This window comes from Microtus oregoni, unplaced genomic scaffold, assembly GCF_018167655.1.
Source record: "Microtus oregoni isolate MIOR12 unplaced genomic scaffold, Mior012 000005F_ref0000423, whole genome shotgun sequence".
NCBI lineage: Eukaryota > Metazoa > Chordata > Mammalia > Rodentia > Cricetidae > Microtus > Microtus oregoni.
In genome coordinates, this window is record NW_024543064.1 from 39883553 (window position 1) to 39910991 (window position 27439).

Sequence of the window (27439 nt, forward strand, 5' to 3'; positions counted from 1 at the left end):
CCCAGTCTGCTGTTTAGCAGTGTGCAGTAGCACCGTTTTTAAAGGTCTGCCCTGCTTGCAGTTCTTCCCAAAGGAAGACAGACCACCCTCAGCCTGGGGAAGGTCTGTGTTCTTAGTCTTATTTAAAAAGAAGTCTGCAACGTCAGCAGGATGGTTCACTGGGTAAAAGGCCCCTGATGCACAACCTGATGATAGATTCCATTTTCCAGAATCCACTTGAAGAGGGAACAGAACTGACTCCTACAGGCTGCCCTCTGGCATCCATACATGTGTAGTACCATGTGTAGATCACCAGGAACTGGAATTACATGCGTGTGTGCATGTGTGCACAATAAATAAAAGTATCTTTTAAAGTTAAAAGGACCAATATGAATAAGTGTAATGTCTCATTGTTATGAATATTGGCTGGAAAGAACAACAGGTATATAATACAATTTTTAATGTGTTTTTTTTTGTTTTGTTTTTCATGTGCGTGCATGTGTATGTGTGCCTGTGTGGGTTCATGTGCATACAGTGCTTGTGGAGGCCAGAAGAGGGCATTAGATCACCAGGAACTGGAGTTACATGAAGTTGCGAGCCACTGTGTGGACCCTCTGCAAGAACAGCGAGTGCTCTGAACTTCTGAGCCAGCTCTTCAACCTTTTTTTAAAAAATAAAAATTCAACAGTTTTATAATTTTATTTTTATACTACAAAATGTAATCAGAAATTTTAAAAGTATCTTGTCATTCCATGAGATAGAGACAAGACAACTCAGCCACATCACTTATTTTTTTGTGTTTGTTTTTCTTTTTAAATCTATTATTTATTTATTTATTATGTATACAATATTCTGTCTACATGTATGCCTGCAGGCCAGAAGAGGGCACCAGACCTCATTACAGATGGTTGTAAGCCACCATGTGGTTGCTGGGAATTGAACTCAGGACCTTTGGAAGAGCAGGCAATGCTCTTAACTGCTGAGCCATCTCTCCAGCCCCCAGCCACATCATTTCTAATGTCTGAATGGGAAGATAGAGGTGGTGGCTGATGGGAAAACTGGGGGTAATTTTAGTGCACTTAGTCATTTTAAGAAAGGTGTCATCATTGCCACCTGCCTGTCCATGCTCCTGATAAATCCGTACATATTATTTAATTGGTTGTAGATAAGCTAACTCTGTAGAATTTCTTTTAAAGCAACCTACAATTTTCGTATTGCTGTGCAGGGAAGTTATTCCAGTTCTGCGGTTTTAGGCTGATGACCACCATTACAAACCTCCCCATAAGCCTTCCATACCGTGAGGTTATGAAGCCCGGGGTTTCTTCTGTTGGTGAAGGGAACTTGTGCAAGAGCGTCTGCGGGATTGAGAAGAGAGCCTAGTGAGGTCATAGATCCAAGAAACAACAAATATTTCTGAAGAATTAATTGAGGTGGGGTTCAGACTTGAAGTTTAAATAATGTGTTTCTCTTCTGTAGAAGAGTTTCACTAACTGATTTATTTAAAAAGTGCTGTTAATTTCCTGACAGTGATAGTTCTAAAAGAGCTTAGAAGAGCAAAGTCCTTGACGATCTCCTTTCCTTTCTCCCCCTTGCCGTCTGTTCACTCTGGATGTGTCACTGGTCTCTCCTAACTACTGAGTAAGAGCAGTGTATTTTACTGATGGTAGCTGGCTCTTGATAGTTAAACCACTGCTAGTTATGCTGTATTACTCTTGGAATTAAACAAAAACTAAGGCAGGCACCCGATTTTCCTGTGGTGTTTTAAGTGTCAGAGGCACTGTCCCTTCTGTGAAATGTTTGAACTCCACTTTGCTTAGCAGACATGTCTAATATGAAGTTCTCTGGGATAGTTTTTAAAAAATGAAGAAGTGTGTAGCTGGGTGTGGTGGCCCAACATGGTTAATCCCAGCACTTTGGAGGCAGGAACAGGCAGGTCTCTGAGTTCCAGGCCATCCAGGGCTACATAGCGAGACCCTGTGTCAAAACAAACAAAATCCAAAAGAATGTGTTTGAGTATAATTTTGTTATTATATGGATTGTGAATACATTGATTATAATTTTTCTTAAACATTGTTTTCATATATATCACTTACTGGGAAGGGATTTTTCTTCAATTAGTTTCTTTACATGCTTGTAAAAGTAAATACGGCAAGATTTATTAGCTTTAAATTTGAAAAAGAAAATAATTACAAGATAACTGGCTTTTCCAATGGTCATGACAGGCTGTAATTTTTAAAATTTTTTAACATTTGGTGTCCGAATGTCAACTGTAGTTTGAGAAGAGCATCAGTGAATAGTAAGTAATGATGTGATGGTGTTTTAGTAGACAGAGCCAGAGGGAAGGAGTGGGGCGAGCTGGGGGTTCCGTGTGCCCAGGTGGGATGTTGCTATAATACGGAGAGCTCCACTGTCGGCTCACTCAAGTGGAGAATATACAAACAAGCAGTGTGCGTTGGCCAAAGGCAGAAGACTGGGAACAGCTGAGTTTGCTGGGCTACACCATCTGTCACCCATTTAGTACAGTTTTCTGATTGGCTTAGAAGTCGATGGTGGTAGTTCCTCAGGACAGGACAGCTGGGTGTGCAGGTAGATACCAGGGGCTGGGAATGTGGTTCTCTCCCAGTGCTTAACCTTTTACGATTGTTCATGTAGTCAGAGATAATTAAGAGCTCAAAATTTCTTTTGAACAGTCAGAACAAAAAGTGTATTGAGATGCAGATGTACAAAAAGTAGGGTATGCTATTGCTGTACTTTTAAACTGAGGAAGAAGAGAGGCATCTAGATAAATAATTTACACCCTGTTCAGAGTGTAGTGTTCACGCCAAGGCTGAAAGTGAATAGGGAACTTGATAAGGTGAGAAGAATCAGCAGTTGCACTTAGAAAAGGCTGTGAGACTATAACCCAGGCTAGTTGTAAATTTACAGTTCTCCTGTCTTAGCCTTCCCAGTGATGAGACTGTTGATGTGTACCACTGTGCTCAGCTTTCTCTTAAAAAAAATTTTTTTTTAATAAGGAAAAAAGAGGGTGGAAAATTTCTGAGCTGATGGGATGGGTTAAGTATCTGTAATCCCAGCACTCAGGAGCAGAGGCAGTCTGTGAGTCTGAGGCCTGCCTGGTGTACAGAGTTCCGGAACAGCCAGGACTGTTCCACAGAAATCTTGTCTCGGAAAACCTGCGTGGTGTCGGAGAAAACTGACTCCACAAGCTGTCCTCTGAGCACACACATTGAGCCCCTACCTCTAAATAAACAAACAAACATGATTCTTGGGACAGGAAAACAATGGGAGGAAATATGAAATAGCCTAGGAGGTTTTCTATTTCTTATTATATTTCATACTAAATGACTGTGACTCTGGTGGAGGGGGAGCCAGTCGTGGGGGGTGGTGATTTTGAGGATGGGGCACCAACCCTCTCTCAGAGCAGCTGCAGTGCATGTATTCCTGAGTGGAAGGTTGATGCAGTACTTGTCTCGGGAAATTTTGTTAAACTCGTTTGTGTAAATGGACTGACTGTTTTGAAGTTGAAATTACACATTCGTGAAGACGAAGTGTTTCCTGTAATAATATGTGTAGCTTGGGCACTGCCAGATCATTCACTTTGTTTTCCTCTAGGGTTTGGATTCAGGATTTGTTCCTAGTGTCCAAGACTTTGATAAGAAACTTACAGAGGCTGACGCTTACCTGCAGATCTTGATAGAACAATTAAAGGTATGGCATGCTGTTCTGACATAAAGTAGTAAATGTTGCTAAGCTGGGCTTCGAAGTTACTTGAGAGTAATTTACATCCCTCACGGTTTTCAGCAATTTTTAAAATTGATAACTCCTTAAAAGTAGGATCTTTTCCTCTAATTATATTGATAAAATGTATGTTCAATACTCTTTGATTATTGAGGAAAAGATAAATAGGATGTCGCTGAGATCTTGGGTTCCTCCTCCCTTTCATTTTTTTGGGAGTGACTTTTCTCTTTGAATTAAAATGATAGGTCATAGGAAGAAAAAGAAACCCATTAACTTAGAAAACAAAGCAGAAAAAAACTTTGAGTTTAAATAAATCTTTCTAGTTACTGCAAGTTTTGTGGGTCTAGTGTCTATAATCCTAACCCTCAGGCTGAAGTAGGAGGATCACCTATTTGAGAGTAACTATATAGTATGCTACATATTTCCCAGCCAGCCTAGCTTACAGAGTAAGACCCTGTTTTCAAAACAAACAATAAAAAGTCTTGTGGAGGTGCTGGGAAGATGGCTCAGTGCTTGATGTGCAGGCATGAGGTCTGAGTTTGGTTTCCCAGTTCTCATAGAAACACTGGGCACAGCAGCACATGTCTGTACCCCAGCATGGGTGATACCACAAGCTTTCTGGGCACCGTCAAGTCAAGTGTGAGAGCTCCACATTCGTTGAGGCAGACACTCTGTCTCCAGAAATAAGTTAGAAAATGATGAAGACACTCAGTGTTCTCTGATCTCCACATAAAATGTGCAGAATGGAGACAGGCAGATCCTGGGAGCTTGCTGACCAGCTAGCCTGCCCAGAACAGGTTCAGTGAGAGTTCCTGTCTCACAGAGCAAAGTGGAGAGTGGGAGAGGAAGACACTTGGACATGCTCCTCTGCCTCCATAGGTACACACGTACACATGAATCGCAAACACAGGCAAGAATCACTTTCTTACTGTAATTCTACCATGGCATTTGGTCTTAGCAGTTCACAGTCATTCTCATAGAAGAATGAGATTTGATACAGAGCCTAGAAATAATTTATGTGTATGTTAGCCACAGCAGAAATATTTAGGAACTAAGGTTTACTTTTCTGTTTGGTGAGTCTACACAGTGTAATAAATATCTTGTTACTAAAAGTGTCTTTTTCATACCCTGTAGCTTTTTGATGACAAGCTTCAGAATTGTAAAGATGATGAACAGAGAAAGGTAACTTCTGTAACCATAATTTACTTAATTTTTTAAAATTCAAAAATGTTTTGAAAAAGTAACGGAAATACACATGTATTTTATTATGTTAATATTGTTGAAACGGGGGTGGGGGGGAACTAAGGCATACTTAGAATCCCAGCTCTGGGGAGGCTGAAGCAGAAAGATCAGGAGTTCATGGCCAGCTTGCACTACCTATTCTATATAAAACAAGACAAAATGGATGAGGCATGGTGGCACATGTCTTTAATCCCAGCACATTAAGCTTTGTGAGGACTACATAGTGAGACCCCCATCTCAAAACAAAAAACAACAATAGCAAAAAGCCAAATCTACCAACCCACCAGAAACAATATCACTGATCTACTATGTATTATTGTAATGTTCCCTCAAGTGGTGTTTTCTGGTAAATTTTCAGTTGCAGCTTAATAATTAAATAAAAGGATAATATTCAGGTTTTTAATGTAATTCTGTTTTGCAAGTATTAGATGTTTGGGAGTAAGTTCTTTACATATAAGGTAGAAAGGCATTAAATTTCTAGGACTTGGGACCAGGCACATGCCGTTAATCCAAGTACAGATCTGTGTTCAAGGCCAGCCTGTTCTACATAGTTTGTTCCAAGACATTCAGAGCTACATAGAGAGACCCTGTCTTAAAAAACAAACAACAAAACAAAAAAAAAGTTTCTGTTTCCGTGTGGTCACTTCAGGGAGAGAACTGCTCGGAAAGAGCATTTGACAGGGAGAGCCAGTGCTTGCATTGTGGCCTCCAGGCCTTCAGTTTGGTTTTCCTGGGTGTTTGTCGGGGCTCATAGGTGCCGCATCTTCTCTTTTCTTGCACTGTTCCTAGTGCAGCATTTTTTATTGTTTTGCTTTCTTGCTGACAGTGGCCTTACAGTTTGGTCAGCTACACTTAATAATAATATAAATTCATGTTCTAACTCACCTTCCATTAATTCTTAGTTTTGGAATTTATTTCTAGTTTATTTAAAAGACATTTTAGGAAACTTTTTTTGAAAAATCGTGAAGTCTATAATAAATATAAAATCTGTTTTCCGGAAAGGTATAAGAATGTTTTATACTTTCTTACAAGTCTTGAAGTGCATGAATTTTATGAGTATTTATCCTTAAAATATTTGGAATTTTAAATTTAAATATTGGATTTAGACTAAAAAATATAACAAAAACTATTTCTTTCCTAACTTAATTACACTAACTTGGAATAGTGTAAGTGAAAAACCCTTCAAATGCCTAATCCCCGAAAATAACAATATGCACCTCTTTGTGATTTTCATTATTTCTATTTTATAAAATTTATTTTTCACAGAAAGTTGAAACTCTCAAAGACACAACAAATGTAAGTTATTACTAAACTCTGGATTTAATTTAGAACCTGCTGTTATTAATATGAACAAACAGTGTCTTAGTTTCTGTGGATTTTTATGAGGGTATTTAAGAATCAAGTCATTGGCCAAGAATTTGTATCCCTGTGGTTGAAATTAATCTGATGTACCATTTTATTTGTTTCTGGTCTTAACTTCAGTGATATCTTGGGATAAAAGTATCCTCCGTGCATAGGAGGCTGTTGTTCAACATGGTAGCACATACCTGTGATCCAAGCACGGATTAGGAGTAAAGGCCAGCCTCAGCTACATAGTGATCTCATTTTTGAGACCCTATCTCAACAACAATAATCAAAGAAAAAAATGGTATCTCATATATGAGATACTTGGCACTGGAAGTATCTCTAATAGATCGTTTACACATGCATAATATAACATAAATAGAGGAGGGGACTCAAGTCTGAACTCAAGATCCATTTAAGTTTCTTGCAGCTGATGCTTGCAGTTTGACTTCCTGACACCTGAAATTGTGAATTGGAACTTGGAGGATGAGGGATACTCAATCTATACATACTCTCCTCTTGAAAATGCAGTAAGATTTGAGTTTCCTTAATGCACTGGCCTTTGATCTTATTTAATATGATGTTACTAATGATATTTGTATCTTGATAAAAGTATTTTTAAAATAGGCAAAATAATATTTCAGATCTGAGTATTCTGACCAGATTCTGCCCCGTGTCTTGCTTTAGGCATTGACATTGGGGTTGCTACTGTTGATCTAAACAATTGAAGGCTAATCAAACTCAGACTGGCATACTTTCTCTTTGAGAGAAAAATAGTAGATATTATTTGGTATAAATGATAGTGTGATCTTCCTTAGTAAATCATAGAATTGCTAATAAGTAGCTTGTCACATTGTCATCAAATTAGAACTCACCATATACATAGAAAGGTGTATTTAATGTGTAGACTTTACTCCTTTGTATATTTGAACTGATTTTTAAGACTATTTTAAGTTCTAATATCATATAACTATTTTATTTGCAGCAAGACCCTAAAATCAGTGTTTTGTCTTTATAGAGCATGGTAGAATCAATTAAGCACTGCATTGTGCTGCTACAGATTGCTAAAGTAAGTAAACTTTACTTTTTATTTCCTTTCAAAGTTTATAATTTAAGAAATTGTATTGGAATTTTTCCTTAGTATATACAAACTTAGTTCTGAAACATTACTTTTCAACAGTAAACAGAATTGTGGAACTCTATAATTTGTTAAACAATTACTATGTTTGCATGTTTACACACACACACACACACACACACACACACACACACACCTGTCTGTTTTCTGGTAAAATTTTTCATTGTGGCTAGGAAGTAAGGGAGCATGTTTAAAGAGCGCATTCTTTGGCTAGGAAGTAAGGTAGTATGTTTAAAGAGCCCATTCTTTGGGTAGGAAATAAGGGAGCATGTTTAAAGGGCACACATATTCTTTGCTTTAACCACAGCTGCAGCTTGGAATAGAAGGCTATATTTTGTTAAATCTTTTACATAATTTTTTTCTTAGAAATCAAGAGTTAAGCTTTACCACAGCTGTTTTCTTGTACATTATAGAGCTTAATAGATACATTTTTGAAATTGGTGTATTTTGTTTGTTTTTGAGGAGGAGAGGATACTGAACTACATTGGTAAACCAGTCATTAATTGTTGTTATCCATGGAACAAAATGGTAGTGAATTATTTTGGGCTAAATACTAATCTATACCCACTTTTATGAAAGCTTTTTTTTTTTTTTGGTCCTGGGATTTTTAGAGAGAGAAGTAGGTTTGAGAATAAATAAGCCTTGCATTCATCATTATGCTTGTTGTTGTTTGCCTGTAGCTAGTGGGTAGCAGCAGGTAGGTGACAGCTTGGCAGGGAGGTTGGAAAATACTCAGTGGTGTGTTTTACTTGTTCACGTGGTTTTGTTTGCCCAGGGTTAGAATCTCGTTTTCCCTCACATTGTTAGTAACACAGTAGCATAGGGCAGGGCCGGAGACAAAATTCAGGCTAAGGTTTTGTTTAGTTTTTCTGGATCTAAATTTACGTGACTGCATGGAGAGCACCTGCAGATATAGGGGAGGGGACAGAGAGGGAAGAATTACACTCTCATCCAAAAGCATATCTAGTATGGTGGCGGAAGAAATGCAGCTTAGACTTGCTGGCCAGCCTGGGGAGTCTCTGAAGGACATTCAAAATACTCAGACAGATAGCTCTACTTGGAGTGTAGCCTTTTCTTGGCTCAGCGGCTACCTCTTTGTTACTCATTAGGGAGCGTTTATTACGTGATATGTTCATTGTGTGTAGCAGTCAGAGCAGCCAGCCTGTGTTGATGCAGTCTGCTGTCATGGGGAATTTGGTCTTCAGCCTTGGCGTTAAGAACCTTTGCTTGCTGAACTGTCTTGCTGGTCCTCATCAGGAGTATTTTTGATGTTCTCTGTCTTTGAACTGTATTACAGTTCAGATTATTCTGTTTCTTTCTACTAGTTCCTACAGCTGAATGTATTAGTCTAGGCTGACAGATCTACTTTTCAGTGGTGGTACCCTGGAGTCACTTTAATCAATCCCAGCAGGAAGTTTGAGCATGTTGTAAGGCTTTCAAGCGTGCTACACCCCACATGACTCTGCATCCGTAAGCTTCCTTTCTGTGTCCATCGTCTCAGAGGCCTGCGCAGGTATCTTGAGATGTCAACTGGGCACCATAGCATTTGAGCCCTCACTCTCTTTCATCTACTGCTTGACCACACTGTTTGATAACGGGGGGCCTGTTTCCCTTTAATTTTCTCTTCAGGGGAGACAGCTTTCTTCTCAGTTTCAGGGACCTTTGCTTCTGTTGGGTGGCTCCTCTCACAGATGTTCTCCAGGATGGTCTCTTCCCTCACATTGCTCCAGTTTCTGCCACACGAAATGTCTTGACTGTCTGAACAATCTCCATGTCACACCAGTTTCTTTTTCTTCCTAACCCTGCATCACTGGTCACAGCCACATGATGTATTGTGCTTCCTGACATTTATTTTCTCTGTGAGAGCATATTGTCTCCTCAAGGACTCACTTGTCACCTGCCTTTATCAACGCAGGCTTTTATAACAAAATATCATAGAAACTAGATGGCTTAACCAAAATTAATTTTCTTACCATTCTGGGTATTAGAGATTAAGTCTCTAGCCTTTTGAGCTTCTGTTGAGGGATCCTTTCTCGGCCTAGCACCTGCTCTTTCTTTTTGTCCTCTCAAAGCCTTTCTATGTTTTTTTTTCTTAATAATTTATTTACTTTTATTTCATTTGCATTGGTATTTTACCTGCATGTATGTCTGTGTGAGGGTGACAGATCTTAGAGTTAGAGACTATTATTAGCTGCCATGTGGGTGCTGGGAATTGAACCCAGGTCCTCTGGAGGAGCAGTCAGTGCTCTTAACCACTGAGTCTTCTCTTCATCCCGTTAGCCATTTCTCTAGCCCCTTTCTGTAGCTTTACATTTAGATTCTCTGCTGTCTGTGATGAAGATTTTGCTTGTATGTTTTTTATTTTCTCTCTCAAGTTTGTGGCAGTGTTGCACCTTGATTTTTATTATAGTATGAGTAAAGAATCCAAATTCATTCCTTCTTGAATGTGAATTTTCTATCTTCACAGCCACATTTGCTGGATCTCATAAGACTTGAATTATAAGTTAGAATTTATGTGGGTATATAATTAAGACTTTGCCTCATTAGGGCAGTGTAGAATGTATTTAATCTTTAATTTTTAAAAAAAGTATCAATGGTTTAAAAATACTGGAGTTTGGGCTGGAGAGATGGCTCAGCGGTTAAGAGCACTGACTGCTCTTCCAGAGGACCCGGGTTCAATTCCCAACACCCACATGGCAGCTCACAACTGTCTGAAGATCCAGTTCCAGGGGATCTGACACCTTCACACCAATGCACATAAGATAAAGTTAAATAAACCATAAAAATATTTTTAAAAAAATACTGGAGTTCATAATTCTAGTCAAAAGTTACCCCAAATCATAAAGTACACATGCTTATTTTAGTGACATATTTCCAGATCTTAGTCATGGTCATGTGTTCAAAACAAGTTAGAAACAGCCCTTGCATGTGGTACTCATGCTGTGATTTGTGTGGGGCGACAGGGCCCTTTTCCTAAGTCCTTTTGAGTTCAGTAGAGTCTCCGGTGGAGGGAGACTAGACACTCTTCTGTAGCTAATCTGATCAGCTATGCAAAGTAAGAGACCAGCTATCTATAGCTTATGATGGATGATAAAGCATTAAAGAGGCTGTGTGCTTATGTGGATTTCATGTACCTCAAAAGGCAAATAAGTCTGATTTAGAATATCCTGTAAGATAGCATATATGAAAAAAAAGTTTGAGGGAAAATTGTCCAAGTAGTTCATTTTATCATACAGGAATTAGAAGTGCTCAGTTTTTGTTGTACTAGAATTTGTGTTTTTGTTTTTGTTTTGAGGTAGGGTTACTTGTTGCTCAGGCTGTTCTTACACTCAGTGAGCTGAGGATGAGTTTGGGGCCTGTGCTTTGCGTTGGCAGTGTTGGGGCTACAATAGTGTGCAGACATTCTCAGGTTGTGCAGTGCTGAGGACTACACTGCAGTTTCCTGTAAAGCTGGGCTACATCCCCAACCCTGGGTTTTGTAGATGAAAGTGCACCAGTGATGCCAGTAGTCTGTAACAAACCACCTTAAAACTGAGTCTTAAAATAGCTTCTACTCACTTATTCATCCATTTCTGTGTTGTGTTGACTTCACTGGGGGCTGGAGGACCCGCTTTTCTTTTCTTTTCTTTTTTCCAATGGAGACAGGAGGTTTTATTGATGCTGATGGTGTAGGAAAGGCCCCCAGGAGCATGGGGCCTAAGTCAGTCAGCAGACACATAAGGTCTGGGCACATGGGGTTAGGGCATTTTTCTTCTCAGGGTTCTGTGGCTCCTCCTTTGTGGGGGTGATATCTTGGAGAGCCTACTCCAAGAGCAAAGGCAGAGGTTAGAACCCCTAACCTGAGAGGAGGCACCACAACAGGCAGCAACTCTGTGGAAAGCTGGATGAACTGGTCAGTAGCAGGAAATGGAGGGTGGCACTGAGCTTGCCTCTTGGAAGGGTCAACCTGGCTTAGGTGAACTCATGGAATACTTGGTATTCCCAAGCAGAGTGGGGCAGGGCCCAAAGCCCCTTTCCCCGTGTACCTCCTTAAGGAATAAAAGGCAATCAGGGAGTCCCCTGGCAAGGGGTGCCAGAATTAGTCCTTAAGGCACAGCTGGGGGGCAGACCAGGCACCAAGGCACAACTGGTAGGGGGACAAGGGGTAGCCTCTAAGTTGAATGCCAGGGTCACAAGAGGATGCAGGACTGCCCACACTTTATTGGTGTTGGGTTGAGCACTGCCCCAACAGCCTCTGCAAACACCTCCTTGACGCCGTCCTGCTGCAGCGCTGAGCACTCAAGGTAGCACACAGCATGGATCTGCTTGGCCAGTGCCTGGCCCTGCTGTGGTGTGATGGGCGCTTGACCCTGCTCCTTGAGGTGCCGTAGGGTATCAGGCTGGGCTCTCAGGTCCTTCTTGGTGCCCACCAGGAGGACAGGGACATCGGGGCAGTGGTGATACACTTCTGGATGCCACTTGTGCCTCACATTTTCATAGGAGGGTGGACTGGCAGTGGAGAAACAGATGACAATGGTCTGAGGGTAGAAAAGGGTGCGCAGCAGCCACATTCCTCCTGGCCCGCTGTGTCCCACAGGTTCAGGTTCACTGTGCTCCCATCAACTGCACTCTGGATACTGTAATTTTCGAACACAGTGGGGATGTATTCCTTGGGGAAAGCGTTAGTCGTGTAGCAGATGAGAAGGCATGTCTTGCCCACAGCCCCATCACCCACCACCACACACTTGATGTTCTGCATTGTGTACAAAGCTGCGGGAGTGGAGGCGGTGCCTCCTCCCTCTTCTGGCTCTCTCTCTCTCTCTCTCTCTCTCTCTCTCTCTCTGTGTGTGTGTGTGTGCGCGTGTGCCATATGCATACACGAGCCCCCTGAGGTCAGAAGAGAGAGAGCACCAGATCCCCTGAAACTGGTGTTCTTTTGAGTGCTTGGAACTGAACCTGAGTCCTCTGGAAGAGCAGGAGGTGTTCTTAAGCTAAGCCATCTCTCCAGTCCGGAGGACCCACTTTGAAGATGGCTTACTTACATGGTGGTGGTGTTGGGGAGAAGAGTTCAGTCCCTCTCTGTAGTGTCTTTGTGGCTTCCCAGGCCTCCTCACAGTGAAGTCATTTCCAAGAAAGCCAGGCAGGTTGCAGTGTTGGAAATCATGCATAACTTTTGCTCTTAGTGGGGATAGTCACAAAGGCCCACATAGGTTTGGCATTGGAGAGGATATGATATTTGCTTAACAGCAGACCATTTTGGCACATTTGATCTCCTATATTTCATATTCTTAAAGTCTTAGGGAAAAATCAATTTGCTGTTTAGAAACTAGAAGAAGAAAAGAAAATGTCATAAGTTTATAAACTGAGCAGGAAAATTGAGTTTTCTTTCTCCATAATTCTAAATGATCCATATTTAAAATTTTCCTGTATCAGAATTACTGACTTTAGAATCTCAAGTGTGTAGTTAACTCAATGTTTTACATAAAGGGGAAAGTACTAATTTGAGTTGTGTAGATATTAAAAGCAGTTCCTCTCGGAGTTTTGTAGAGAATGTGTGTGCTGGGCCAAGAGTTCCTAGACCTCAGCTAGGCTGGCTAGGACAGATAGGACACAGCATTCAGTAACAGAGTTACATAACCAAGATCAGCAAAGAGAATAGCACAGAAATAGCACTCAGAAAACCAGACACATACTCAAGTCTTGCCTAGTGAAATTCTATATGATGTGCCCAGTTCCTGCAGTCACAAACCATTACCAAGTGTGAGAAATGTTGTTTATTAGGGAAGCTCCTTAGAGACCCTGTGCCAGGTTTCTACCAGAGGCTGATCAGTAGACCATGCTGTTCCCACAAGAGGCTTAGTGAGCCACTCTTTGTATTCGGGACTTGAGACGGAGGAACTGCCGCAGGTCTGCTGTAGTAGCCCTTCTCTGCATATGCACTTTAAAAAGTGATGCCAAGTCTTCAGATTCTTCCTGATGAACACATTGATGTCTAGATTTCTGAAGGTCTATATTAATAGATAAATTTTCGTATATAATTTGACCATTATGTTTAAAACAAAGACCAAACAAAGATTGCCTTCTACTGAATCTTCCAGAAAGCTTCCAGAAAGGACAGTTTAATACATTAGCATTTTATTTATATGTTTTATCTGCATAATACTAGAGGATGGTTGTGGTTATGCTTGCTACTGTGGGATTACTCTTTTATACTACTTGTGTACCTGGCTTCTCTTTGCATTCCTGTTTTGGAATGTCCCCCAAGTGTCTAGTTCCCTTGTCTTAGTCTGAGTCTCTGATGTCTTCCTCTGGTACTGCTTGTCCTAGTTACAGTTTGACTACTGTGACAAACACCACGAGCAAAGGCCCCATGGGGAGAAAAGGCTTTGTTTCTTCTCAGAACTCTCAGGTCACACTGCATTGCTGAGGAAGTTAGGACTGAAGCAGAACCGTAGAGGAATGCTGCCTACTGGCTGCTGCCCATTGTCTGCTCAGCCTGCTCTCCTACCCCAGGATCGTCTGCCTGGGTGGCACCACCAGCAGCCTGCTACCTCTCTCCCCATCAATCACTAATCAAGAAAATGCCTACAGTCTTGTCCACAGGCAGTCTGATGGAGACATTTATTCCATTGAGGCTTCTCTTCCCAGATGTGCGTAGGTTAGTGTCAAGTTGACAACTCTATCTAGGACACTGCATTAGTTTCCTTTAATTTAAAAAACTCAGTTTTAGGGGGCTGGAGAGATGGCTCAGGGGTTAAGAGCACTGCCTGCTCTTCCAAAGGTCCTGAGTTCAATTCCCAGCAACCACATGGTGGCTCACAACCATCTGCAATGAGATCTGGCGCCCTCTTCTGGCCTGCAGGCATACATGCAGACAGAATACTGAGAATACTGTATACATAATAAATAAATAAAATCTTTACAAAAAAAAAAGCATTGCCTGCTCTTCCAGAGGTCCTGAGTTCAATTCCCAGCACCCACATGGTGGCTCACAACCATCTGTAATGAGGTCTGGTGCCCTCTTCTGGCCTTCAGGCATGCACACAGACAGAATATTGTATATATAAAAAATAAATAAATATTTTTTAAAAACTCAGTTTTATATCTAACTTTTCTCCCTTAAATACTTTCCTATATTTTCTCATTTTATCCTCATAAAAACTCTGAAATAGGTACAATTTTACATGAGTGAACATGAAGAAACCCAAGAAATATAGCTTTCTGAGGTTGCAGTATTCTAAAAGTACAACAATCATACAGTGATTTTTATATTCCAACCTGAGTTTCCCCTCCCTCCTCTCATCCCAGTCCCTGCTCTCCCCCCTCCCATCCCATCTCTGTTCCCTCCCCTAATCCAACTCTTGTTTCTTTGATAAGAAAGAGTATCAACAAAACATGGCACATCAAAATGCAATTAGACTTCGCATCTTCTCATGTATTAAGGCTGGTCAAGGCTATCCAGTGTGAGGAGTAGGGCCCTAAAAGTCTGTAACAGAGATAGCCCCCGCTCCTACTGTTTGGAGTCCTCCGAAGCTGCACAACTCTAATATATAGAGAGTATCTACATCAGTTCCCTGCAGGCTGCCTCATTGGCTCAGTCTCCGTGAGTCCCTATGAGCCCATGTGAATTGATTTTGTGAGTTTTCTTGTAGTGTCTTTGACCCCTCTGGCTCCTACAGTCCTTTCTCCTCTTCTCCGACCAGTGCTGGCTGAGGTCTGCATCTTCTCCCCCAGTTGCTGGATGACACCTCTCTGGTGACAGTTGGGCCAAGCACCGATCTGGTCACAGGAGATGGCCAGTTCAGGCTAAAGGATTTTTGATTCTTCATATTTTTCTGAGTATGTATTTTCTCGCAGAGATCTTTGATTACTTTCTAGATGGTATTCACCAGGAGATGCTTTCCCATGCCTGTCTATGCCTGAGAGCACCCCAAAAGACTAATTCTTCATCTTCACACCCATGTTGGGCACAGAGCCTGTTAGAAGGCAAGTGGGAAGAAGGGTGCAGAAGAGTTCAGGGTCCACTATTGAAAGTCTTAAGTCCTTTCTCACACAGTTGTGAGTAAGGATTTTTGTGTCACCAACTTTCCACCACTTTCTTCACCCCCTGAGGCACACACAACCTTGCAGAGGTAAGACAAAATGGTAGTTAGCCAAGAGCGTGAACTCTGCAGGGAGGCTGCCTGTATTGGGAGCTTACGTCTGCCACAGTCCAGTGGTGACAGTAATGCTGCCTGTGGGCATGAGATGCAGTTCAGTTAGTAAAGTGTCTGCCAGCATGTGCAGAATCCTGGCTTCCATCCCCAGCCCCATGTAAACCAGGTGTGGTGGTGTAAGCCTGTAACTGGAGACAAGGAGATCAAGAACTCAGGTCATCCTTTGAGTCCAGCCAAACAAGCAGGCACAAAAGAAAACAAAAAAGAAAAAAGCACCTGTTACAGGGTTATTGATGGAGTAAGTGAATGTACATACAATACTTACCAGACAGTGTTAGCTATTACATCATCACTCTGTGGAAACAGCTGTTAAGTTTACTGAAATGAAAATTAGAATATATCTCTAGGAAAGTATTGGTGTAATTCTGAAGTCATAACCAGATGTGTGAAATAATGACCATCCTAGGTTTTTCAGATCATGGTTCAGACAAGGGTCATGCCCGTCAAGTGCAGTAGTAGGGATTGTGAGGAGTTGGCATAACTTATTGTAAAGTTGAAACTTAGAAATTTTGAGGGTCTCTGTTCTTATATCAACATATCTGCTTTTAATTGTTGCTATGAATGTCAGTAAACTTTGGTAGGATACATGCTGAGCGCCAGGCAGTGCCTCTGTAGAGATAACTGTTATTTTCTTCTGGGTTGTGTTGCCAGTGATAGAGGTGTTTCTGGTTAGGAATGAGTACCACATGAGATGAAAAGTCTCAGTGAAAGCAGAGAAGTAATTTCTAACTTCCTTACCTAGTAAAAGAAGCCTTCTTATTAAGAAAAGTACACAAGACATTACTTAAATGTAAGAGTGAAGTTAATGTCTTTAACGTTTTTCCCTAAGGACCAGAGTAATGCGGAGCAGCACGCAGATGGAATTATAGTAAGTCTGATGTGGTCTCTGTCCCTTTGCTCTCGCAGCGCGTGGTAACCAGTCATGTCAGGAGAAGCCTGAATTTCCGTTCACTTTCAGCACAGACTCCTCTCTTCACCTGCTCACTGCTTTTTGTTTAACTCTTGCGATTTTTCTTGAGCTCCTAAAGTTGACCATCTTTCAACAATCATTTGGAGGGAAAATGGCAGTCTTAAAATTGTTCTAAGTCTTGGTTCTGTGACTGAATCACTTTGCATGTGTCAGCTTGAAGGTCAATCAGCTTTCACAGGCATTGCTCACCAAACTGCTTTCCTGACCCGACTTTTTTCTCAGATTGAAGCAGACGGAGGGTGTGCAGTATTGAAACATACCTTCATCTACTAAAAATATATGTATATCTATATGTTCCTCTTGTTTGCTTTTTAGATTTTATATGCATTTGTCAGTAGTACTATGTTGCATAATGTATTCTTGGTAGAACAAATAAACATGTATTCTTTGACATAGTTATTTTCTTATTCTTCCTTAGCTTTTTACTGTTCTATTACTCTTAACATTTTATTTATAAATAAGAAGAAAGTTATGGCTATATTTCTTAGCTGGTAATAAAAGATTTTAATGGTTTGAAACTTGAGGGCTGGGTAGATGGCTCAGTGGGTTAAGTGCCTGCCATGAGACCACGAGGACCAGAGTTTGCATCCACTGTACCCACATAAAGACCAGGCATGGTGGCATGCATCCATGGTCATAGCACTGGGGGTACAAATGTAGGTCCTGTCTCAAAAAATATGGTAGAGAGTGCTAGAAGAAGGCAACCATTGTTGACCTCTGGCTTCTGCGCACAGGCACACGTGTGTACACACAGGCACCCTCGTACATACACACAAAGATCAGTAGTTTTATAGTTTTAGTGACTTCTGTTGACTATTGCTAATGTAGAGCTGTCAATGTACCTTAGCTGAGAGTTCTTGCTTAGCATGCGAAGCCTTGAGTTTGACCCATATTCCCTCCTCCCAACACATCAACAGATGTAATGGTGACACCTATAATCCTAGCACTCAGGAAGTGAAGACAGAAAGGTTAGGAATTAAAGTCCACGCTCAGCTACATAGGGAGTTTGAGGCCATCCTGAGCTACACGAGACCTTATCTCGAGAGAAACAGAGACTGTACTTGAAACAATAAGCAGCCTCTTTACCCTAATATTGAGTGCCAGTTTTTCTAAGGCCTGGAGATGACATGGTAGATCCTTGACAATCTCCTCATGGTGCCTGGGAGGGCAGAGATTGTGGCCTTTACATCTGTTTTGTTCATTATCTACAGGTTTTTAAAATCTTCTTTAGACAGTAGTTAAAGGAATCACTTTTAAAATATAAATAAATATATTGGGATTTTTAGTTGTATTCAAGGTATAAGCCCTGGTGATTGGCACACCACAGCTTCATGGCATCAGCACAGTGCAGTGTGGTCGGCCTTGTGGGCGGGGCTATGTGCATGGTCCCCAAGAAGACCCTTTACAGATGCAAGGGTTGGTTGTTTTTAATCTCTTTTCCCTTCAAAGATCAATTCATTGTGTGTAAAAATAGACAGGGTTTTAGAAAGCATACCACACATGTTTAATCCTTTGCAGTTTTAAGAACATTGGGAAGATTCATGTGTAGCAAGATTAAACTTGTAGAAAACAATCTTGAGTCTTTTTGTATAAAAGTTTCATTTTGAAGATGGGAAGCCATGATACAGACTGAGAGCCAGTGCTCGGGCTATGCAGTAGTCCTGCCTCTTACTGTCCTCTCCTGGCCTTGGGCTTGGCTTCTGCATGCTAGTTATTTCTTAGACTCTTCAGTGGAAAAATAGTGTGTTTTCATTCATGTGGATCAAAGTATTAGTGAAGGGGACTTTGCCTTTGGTTTTGTTTTGTTTTGTTTTGTTTTAGAGTCCTGGGGATCAAGCCAGGGCCTTATTATGTTCAGTGAGCCTCCACCACTCAGCTGCAGCTTGGAGTCCTCAGAGAAGAGCACGAGAGACAAGCAGTTTTTTTCCAGAGCAGCCTCAAGGCTTATCAGAGTAATAGTCAGAAAGCCATTAGAGCAGTGGTTCTCAGCCTTCCTGATGCTTCAACCCTTTAATACAGTTCCTGTGCTGTGGTGACCCCAAGCATAAAATTATTTTCGTTACTACTTCACAACTGTAATTTTGCTCCTGGTAGGAATTGTAATTACATATTTTTAGAGATAGAGGCTTGTTAGAGGGATTGTGACCCACATGTTGAATCCTGCTACATTGAGGCTATATAATCCAGGCTCTTCTTCCATTTTACTCACTGGGGGAAACTGAGCCCAGAGAGAATGAGAGGCTTAAGTACTTCAAGGAATGGAAATTCCAGGTCTCAGTTTCAGTACATTGTCTACTTCCCTTTGCTAAATTTTTGATTATTTGAGATTATCATGGTGTCATCTGTAGGTGTCCTTTGCTTTTTCAGTTAATATCTGTGCTAACTAGAATCAGAATTCTTATGTTCAAATTATTTCATTTAAGAAAATGAGATTGAATACTTTTTAAAATAGAGAAGAGTTTTGATAGCATGACAAACAATTTAGACATTAAATGACAATACTTTTAAAAAAACCTCTACCATTATCTCAGTTTTTGTTGCTAAGTGGTTTTTAAAGTTTTATAGATACATTTGGGGATCCTTCAGTAGCACAAATATTATTTAAACAAACCAGGCATGGTAGCAAACCTCTGTACTCATAGCATGATGGAAGCTGAGGCAGGAAGATAAAAGTTTGAGGCCAACCTGGCCTACATGCTGAGTTCCAGGCTATCCTGAACCACAGAATAATACCCTGTCTCAAAATCTGTCCTTTTAATTGATTATCAAATTAAATTTACTCAGACTACCTCCCTCTTAAAAAAACAAAGTGAGTCTGGGCAGTAGTGGCGCACACCTTTAATCCCAGCACTCAGAAGACAGAGGCAGGTGGATCTCTGTGAGTTAGAAGCCAACTTGGTCCACATAGTGAATTCCAGGACAGCCTGGGCTACAAAACAAAACAAAGAACAAAGTGAGCACGCTGTGAGGTTTGGGTTAAAGTGCATCATGCTGTCAGAATTAACTTCTTGATTTGGAATCAGAGAAGTCTAGATTTTTGTCCTTACCCTACATGGTCACTACATGTTTGAGCACCCAACCCCCAAAAAAAGTCCTCAAGGAAGGCTTCTTCCCATGCTCTGTCGAAGGCCCCCATTGTGGGAGTGTAGTGAGACACCTCCGCTGCATGGCGTACAGCTGTGCGGGAGATGGGGTCCCAGCGGTTATCTCGTGACTGGTGTCATGTTATAACGGGCAGTACTGTGGTGAGGTAAGGGTGCGGAGCACTCAGTGGAACTGAGCTGGTGTTTGCTTTCTTGCCCCGCAGGTTTCCCACTTAGCTTCTTCGATGACAGTGATTCACTCATTCTTCCTCCTTTCTGTGCTTCACTGGGAGGAACTCTTACACCTCTGTATGAAAAAGACACACTTCCCTTTGTGTTACCTATGTCCTCTCCTGTGGATTTTGCTGTTAGAAATGTGGCATATTATTGTTTGGGGGGCAGCATGAGAACAACATTTAATTAAAAATAACTCTGCTGTGTTTCTTATCTCAGAGTACTATTAATCCTGTAGATGCAATATACCAACCTAGTCCCTTGGAACCTGTGATCAGCACAATGCCTTCCCAGACTGTCTTACCTCCAGGTACAGTATTTGGAACCATGTTTCACAGAGTAGTAGATATAAAAAAATTAATTTGTTTGATAATCGCAGTACTCTCAGATTTTCTATATATTTAAAAAAATAATAGCCATCACATACTACAGCTGAAAATGGGCTGGGAAGAGAAGACAATATCTGGGGTTGATGGAAGGAGCTTTGGTTGTTAGAGGTGGAGGACAGCACAGCAGTGAAGGTGTCGCTTTGCTGATAGGACTGAAGTCTATGACTCAGCATTTGTAGACAGTGGGAGACTCCTGATCTAGTTAGTGTAACCCAGCAATATGCAAATGTGGGGTATTCTTTATCATTCTGAACAATATAAATATTTTACCACAGTAGACATTAATGAGAGAGAATATATATAAATTGTATATAAGAGGCCCTACTATCTGAGAGGAGACTAGTTAATACTATTTAAAGAAATAGAATTAACAGAAGCTAGGTATGGTGACTCATACCTGTGTCTTAGCACTCAGGCAGGAGGATCCCCAAGAGTTGAGGCTAGCCTGAGCTAATAATGAACTCTTTTCTCAAAAATCCATTTGTTGCACCATACAGTTCTGTGTTCTCGCAATGACTTAGTAAAACCACAGACTACACTGTATAAAGAAAAGGAGGTCCTTCATAAAGAGACCAAATGAAGTCTTTTATGAACTGCTCTAGGATGAACTTACATCACTGAGCCCTAACAAGGGAGAGTGGGCCCTGAGTCTGATCTTACAGGGCTTGGGTGTCAGGTGCACATTGCTGTCAGAAGCCTTAGGTTTGACAGAGCAGTTGTGCTGGGTGTTGGCCTCTCTGACCGCTTGTGCTGGTGCCGAGAGTGTCAGTTACTATGAGGGGCTCAGAGATCATAAAGAGAAATAACTTGAATTTGACTCAGTATAGAAAAATTCAGATCTAGGAGTTTTATATTCCAAACAATTGCATTTCTAACTTTTTCACATATTCAAATCTAGAACCTGCTCAGTTGTGTAAGTCAGAGCAGCGTCCATCTTCCTTACCTGTTGGACCTGTGTTAGCTACCTTGGGACATCATCAGACTCCAACACCAAATAGTACAGGTACAGGTTTGTGTGACCTTTATTTCTTGTGACTTTCCATTAATGTGGGATTGTGTTTGGCTTCTAGTGGGGAAAAGGATGAAGAAATGTAATAGCTACTAGCACTAACAATAGTTTTTAATTAGAGTTCCTTCTCAAATTGGGTAACTTTGTGATTGATCCAAGAGCACTAGTAATTATAATTTTAATTTTTTAGTGTAGGGCTTTCTTTGTGTACCCTTTACTTAGGGCTCCTGATTGAATATTAAAAAACAACAACAGCAACAAATTGCTTACTTTAGACTTGGACGTTTTCTCATGGAAAAAGCATATGGTAGTATGTAAGTGCAGACTGGAGCCAAAGGCCTTGTTGATGCTCCCCCTCATTTACGTGTGTGCACCTGCACCTCTTGTGTGCAGTTTTGTTCTTCCTCTGTTCTAACTCAGTGAAGTCGTGTGTTCCTGTGCCTGGCTCTCTTAACAGAGATGATTGAGAGTTTCCTGTGTTTACATGGTTCAGCAACGTTCTTTTTGTAGCCACCTGGGTGGTTGTTACCGGTTTGCCCACTGATGATTAGGTGATTCTAGTAATTTCTTTGTAGGGTGATGTATCAGTGATTCACCTTTTAGCAAACATTTATCAGTCCCATTCTTGTCAGTTTTATATCGTTAACTATGTTATTTTATATTTTATTTATTTATGATGGTCTTTTCTCTTTCTCTGATATGCAGGGCTACACCCATGTTAGATATTAGATTTATTTCTTCCTTTAAAATCAAGTTTGCATTGTGTTACCTGTAGAATCAGACTCAAGGAAGTACAGTTACTACTTTTGACTCTGTTCAACCAGGAGATTTAAAAACTGTAAGTCCTGGTGAGCAGGTGGGGGCTTGGTATCTCTTGTCACTCCACAGACACTTTCTTGGTAGAACTTTTCTGTGTTAACAGTGAAAAATTATCATGTGACTTTAGCCCATATTAAATTTGGGGACAATGAGTGGTGCCTTTCATATTTAACAAGATTAATACCTTCTAAATTTCAAAAGAAAAAAAAATGAGCCAACAATAGTTCCTTTACTTGGGAAATGCCAATAAACAATTTCATTGAGACTAAGGTTTTTTTTGACTCCTGTATTTTATGGACTATGTCATAATTTAGCTTAAAAGCAGAATCTGTAGCTGAGTGTAGTGATACACAGGTATCACGCCAGCATTGAGAAGCTGGATCAGGGGGACACTGCAGGCTTGAGGCCAGCCTGACCCGTATAATGAATTACAGGCTATCCAGGGCTACCATAGCAAGAGGTTCTGTTTCACAAAACCAAAATGAAAACAAACAAACAAAAAAGCCCATGTGAGCTTTTCTTATTTTTTTTTTGTATGATATATGTTCAGATTGTGAAATGGTCAAAATTTCCTCTACTTGTAAATACATAAAACTGGTTAGTAAATGAAAATGTGACAAACATTTCTGTATGCCAACTAATTTTAATATAAATTATTTTCAGAGGGTGAGGGTTATCTTCTGAGAATTATTTCTGAAGAAGATACTTCAGAGTATCCTAACATTTTGGAGATATATTTAAGGACAATGAAAATTAAGTTAGCATATGATTTCTGTGTGGTTGTCCTCCTAATTTCCCTATTTTTCCATCTCTTTTCTTCCTTTTCTGGCATGGAGAAGAAATACATCCTTTAATGAGAGGTCGTGTTGAAATCTTAGTACTTGAGCTTGCAGTCCAACTCTTTTCCTATGCTTTCTGTTATGTGGTCACCGGAGTATTTGTCGTTAATTTTTGTTTGTTTGTTTCGTGTTTTCCTGTTCCAATAAGAGTTTCTTCGGTCCCTTAGTTTTGCTATTGAGGAACAGAGAGAATTTTAATTATTTGGTAAGGAGAGTTACCTTTGGAATTTCTGCGATAAGTTTTACTTTAGAGAACAAGCTGTTTTATCTAAAAGGAATCTTTGTGAACTAGTTGGTTTGTTTATTAACCTGAACCAAGTTACAAGAACAGGCTAAAAGTCTGGGGTAGGTCTTCATTTGCTTTTGTTGTGTTTGGCAGGATCTCTCTATGTGGCCTTGGCTGGCCGGTAACTAACTAGATAGAACCAAGCTGGCCTTGAATTACAGAGATCTGCCTCTGTCTCCAAAGTGCTGGGATCAAAGGCTTACACCATCATGCCTGGGTTCCTTTGCTTTTGATTGGCAGCAGTAGCAGTAACTGAACTTCAGTTTCCACCAGGCATCTACAATAGATTAGCCTCAAATAGCCTGACAGCTGTCAGACATTGAGTGAATTAGTCTCAGTACACTGGTGCTTGCTTGTTCTTGCTTTATTACTGAACAGTGTACCAAACAGTCACTTCAGAGATTAGACTTTCCCCGCAAGGGCTCTCCATAGTTCTGGATTCTGTAGTTAGACTCCATCATTAGAAAGATGCTCTTCTCGTCTTCCTTTTCTCCATCTTTCCCTTAGTAGCTCTGTTTTACCTCTGCTCCGAGCCGTAGGCACCTGACTTAGGTTTAGGCAGAAGGGTCTGGGCTTCATGGGGATGTTTATATTTACTAAGATGAGTGCCATGAAGAATGAATATGAGTGTGGCACCCTGAGCAGTCGTGTAGGCTTCGTCTTGCATTTCCACAGGCATTAGTATCTGAGTCTATAGTAGAAAGATCGATCCTTGGCTCCCACTGGTGCCGGTGTCTCTTGTGAGATGCCAAACACCAGTACATGTACAGTCAAAAGAACCCCTTTCCAACACAGAATACAAGTTAATCTTGAATTACAGAGTGGAGGTATGAAATTTTTTCCATTTGTTTAAAAGGCCATATCCAGTCTGGGGGATGTTACTGCTCAGCAGGAAGACGTTCTCCTAGTATGTATGAACCCTTGGGATCAGTCTTCAGTACCATAAAAAGAATAAAAAGACTGTACCCCATCTTGTAGTACAAGTTGCCTTCTTATTTTCATTGTTTAAGTGTTGAATAAAAGAGTAATATAGAGAATTTTATCAATTTAACTAAACTCGGTCTTGACTTTAGAAAGGTCTGTTGTGGGCCCATCTCCCCAATTGCCATCTTTTTCCCTAATTGAAAACTTTTGACTCCTAGGCAGTGGGAATTCACCACCTAGCAGCAGTCTAACTCCTCCCAGCCATGTCAACTTGTCTCCAAATACAGTCCCAGAGTTCTCTTACTCTAGCAGTGAAGATGAGTTCTATGATGCTGATGAATTCCATCAAAGTGGCTCATCCCCAAAGCGCTTAATAGAGTAAGTATGTGAGTAATGATCCTGCTTTCTAAACAATGTGGTCTTTGGACTGCTCTTAGTGACACTTGCCTTGCTCAGTCTGTGAGAGGAGTGCTTGCTTTTCGCAGGCTTATTGAGCAATAAGTATTGACTTGTACTCCTGACTTAGTAAAACAAACTGAACAAATGACATCAACTGTGATAACGTGCTAGTAATGTCATGTCAGCTCTGTATATTCCTTTAGTGGCACTGTCTTCAGGAGGAGGATCCAGTGAGAACTGAGTAAGCTGTAAGGTATTATGAAAGGGGAGTCATTGTCACATGTGCTTGTATTAGAGTGGGACATTTAACAACTAAAGCAGGGATTTTACTGGGTGGTGGAATGATAGAAATAACTTAGTTTGTTGGAAAATATATATATATATTCCATGATATGTGGGGTTATTTATTTGAATGATTATAAAATGGAAGCTTATAAATAATAGGATTTTATTTCTCACATTTCAGTCCAAAATCTGAGGTGTCTGTGATAGAATTTGCAGCATTAATGGATAGGCTCTGCAAGTCAGGTCATGATAACATGGACAAAGTGGCCCTCGTCTTTGGTTACTCTATTAGCAGTGCTGTGGAGCATTCAACAGACAGGATTTGCTGCTGGTGATTGGCTTTGTTTTGGTTTGGTTTGGTTTGGGTTTGGTTTTTTGTGAAGGCATAATTGATAGTTGCATGAACATCTGTGTACTTCAAACCATCAGCATAATCTCAGAAGCACAACCATTTCAAAGTTCTGTTGTGTCCCTTTGCCCTCTCCCACTGCTGACCTCCTTGTGGACAAGAGACCACTGATCTCTTTTCTGTCACTAGATAGTTTTTCTTTCTTTCTTTAAGAGTGTTGGGTATATATCCAAAGGATGCTCAGTCGTGCCACAAAGACATGTGCTCAATCATGTTCAGAGCAGCATTGTTTGTCATAGCCAGAAACTGGAAACAACCTAAATGCCCCTTGACCAAAGAATGGATAAGGAAAATGTGGTACATTTACACAATGGAGTATTACACAGCAGAAAAGAATAACAACATCTTGAATTTTGCAGGCAAATGGATGGAACTAGAAAACATCATTTTGAGTGAGGTAGCCCAGATACAGAAAGACAATTATCACATGTACTACTCATAGGTGGTTTATAAACATAAAGCAAAGAAAACCAGCCCACAAATCACAATCTCCAAGAACCTAGACAACAATGAGGACCCTAAGAGAGATATTCATAGGTCTAATCTACATGAGAAGTAGAAAAAGACAAGATTTCCTGAGTAAATTGGGAGCATGGGGACCCTGAGAAGGGGGTTCAAGGGGAGGGGAGCAGAGAAAAATATAGAACTCAATAAAAATAATAAAAAAATAAAACAAAAAAAAAGAATGTTGCAGGGCTGAGGTATAATTGAGTGGTGCCTGCCTAACGTGTGTTAAACCCAGCACTGGGGTGAGGCAGAAAGCAGTACCAACAACAAAAAGAGCAAAAAGGATGTTGTATTAATGGGCCATACAGTGAGCACTTTTGCCTTCTTTTACACAGCATTTTATTTTGAAGTTCCTTCATGTTATCCCTGTATTGCTATGTCACTAGCATATTCCTTTTTATTGCTGGGCATTTTTCTGTTGTAGGAGTATATACTACACTATTTTGTTCATTTATTGATAGGCTGCCAAGCTGTTAACAGATTTTTGGTTGTTAACAGATTTTTAGTTGTTAGAAATAAAACTGCTATAATATCTTTTGTGCCCGTCCCCAAAGGCATGAATATAAGGGCTTGATTTGTTAGTAGTAGCTCAGTGCAACTGAAGTGCAAGGCACATGGTTTTGTTTGGTAAGCTTTTAGGAATTTTGAACATTGTCCTATGAGTGTTGGCAGTTTCTGACCAGGTCTGCATTTTGTGGATAGGTGCCTCAGATTGTGTAGTGTTGCGGGATGGTGCTTACTGCCTATAGAAAGAGAAGACAAGACCTGGTAGTAGACTTAAGAAGTTCAAGTGACCTGCCCTGTGGTGGTCCCTGGGAATGGCCAGTGCTGGAGTGAAGATACTGAGCAGGAAGGTTGGCAGGCCCTCTGATAGGTTTTTCATTAGAAAACATTTGACTTGTTTTCCTCCATTAGTTGAAATCTAGCTACATAACATTGTACAGAAAAAGTTTGACAGGTGTTAGCTAAGTAAATAACAGACTTATCGACCTCTGTACAGGTAGGTTGCTATGGTTCAGATGCCTGAATTCTAGAATCTCTGATACATTGCCTTCTGAATCTGTTCTGTTGGGTGCCCTTGGTCAACTTACTTATCCTGTGTACTCCTCAGTTTCCTCATTGGTGAAATGGGGCTAATAATAAGCTCAGTATGGAGGAGTCTTTGTGAATGTTTAGATGAGAACAGTGTAAGTCAGATGTGCTGAGCTTAGCATAACTGCTCTCCTAGAAAACACAGACTTTGCTTTCACGTTACTTCTGCTTGTCAGAGGCACAGTTAGCTTTATTTTTGCTAAACATTTCTTCCTGCTTTTCCTGCTTTCTTTGAAGTTGGTACAATTATTGTAGGTTGGGTTTTGCTTTGTGTGGCAGGATAAATTTAAGAGACTGATTATATGTGAACTGCACATTTCAGTTAGTCATTGAGAGTTCTTTCACTTAGAAATGTGTGTGGGACTCTTAAGTACGTGAATTAAGAACTGGAATTCATCTGTAATAATGTCTCAAAACCAACAGTTGTCAGGAAAACAACTGGTAGCTTGTGAAGTTCATTTTAGTGAGGGGAATTTGACTTCTAATTTGAGGAAGTAAATTAAATATGGTCTTGATTAACACCTGGCGTGTGAGTTGGGGGAGGAAGGGGTGAAGGCC

At 40.7% G+C, this 27439-nt stretch overlaps 1 protein-coding gene and 1 pseudogene across 8 annotated transcripts in view; one reads left to right on the forward strand and one right to left on the reverse strand.

Annotated features, from left to right (window-relative positions):
• Osbpl9 (oxysterol binding protein like 9) overlaps positions 1-27439 on the forward strand; it is a 137461-nt gene that overhangs the window by 88137 nt on the left and 21885 nt on the right. For 3 of the 8 annotated variants that reach the window (XM_041651694.1, XM_041651698.1, XM_041651702.1), the window contains 8 exons: positions 3592-3687; positions 4852-4899; positions 6226-6255; positions 7322-7372; positions 16466-16504; positions 20143-20233; positions 21211-21321; positions 24408-24567. In XM_041651694.1, the coding sequence (XP_041507628.1) occupies positions 3592-3687; positions 4852-4899; positions 6226-6255; positions 7322-7372; positions 16466-16504; positions 20143-20233; positions 21211-21321; positions 24408-24567 (626 nt within the window). The remainder of the gene's footprint in view (positions 1-3591; positions 3688-4851; positions 4900-6225; positions 6256-7321; positions 7373-16465; positions 16505-20142; positions 20234-21210; positions 21322-24407; positions 24568-27439) is intronic. The other 5 variants (XM_041651695.1, XM_041651700.1, XM_041651697.1 and 2 more) reach the window with 3 other exon arrangements.
• LOC121448068 lies at positions 11611-12179 on the reverse strand (annotated as a pseudogene).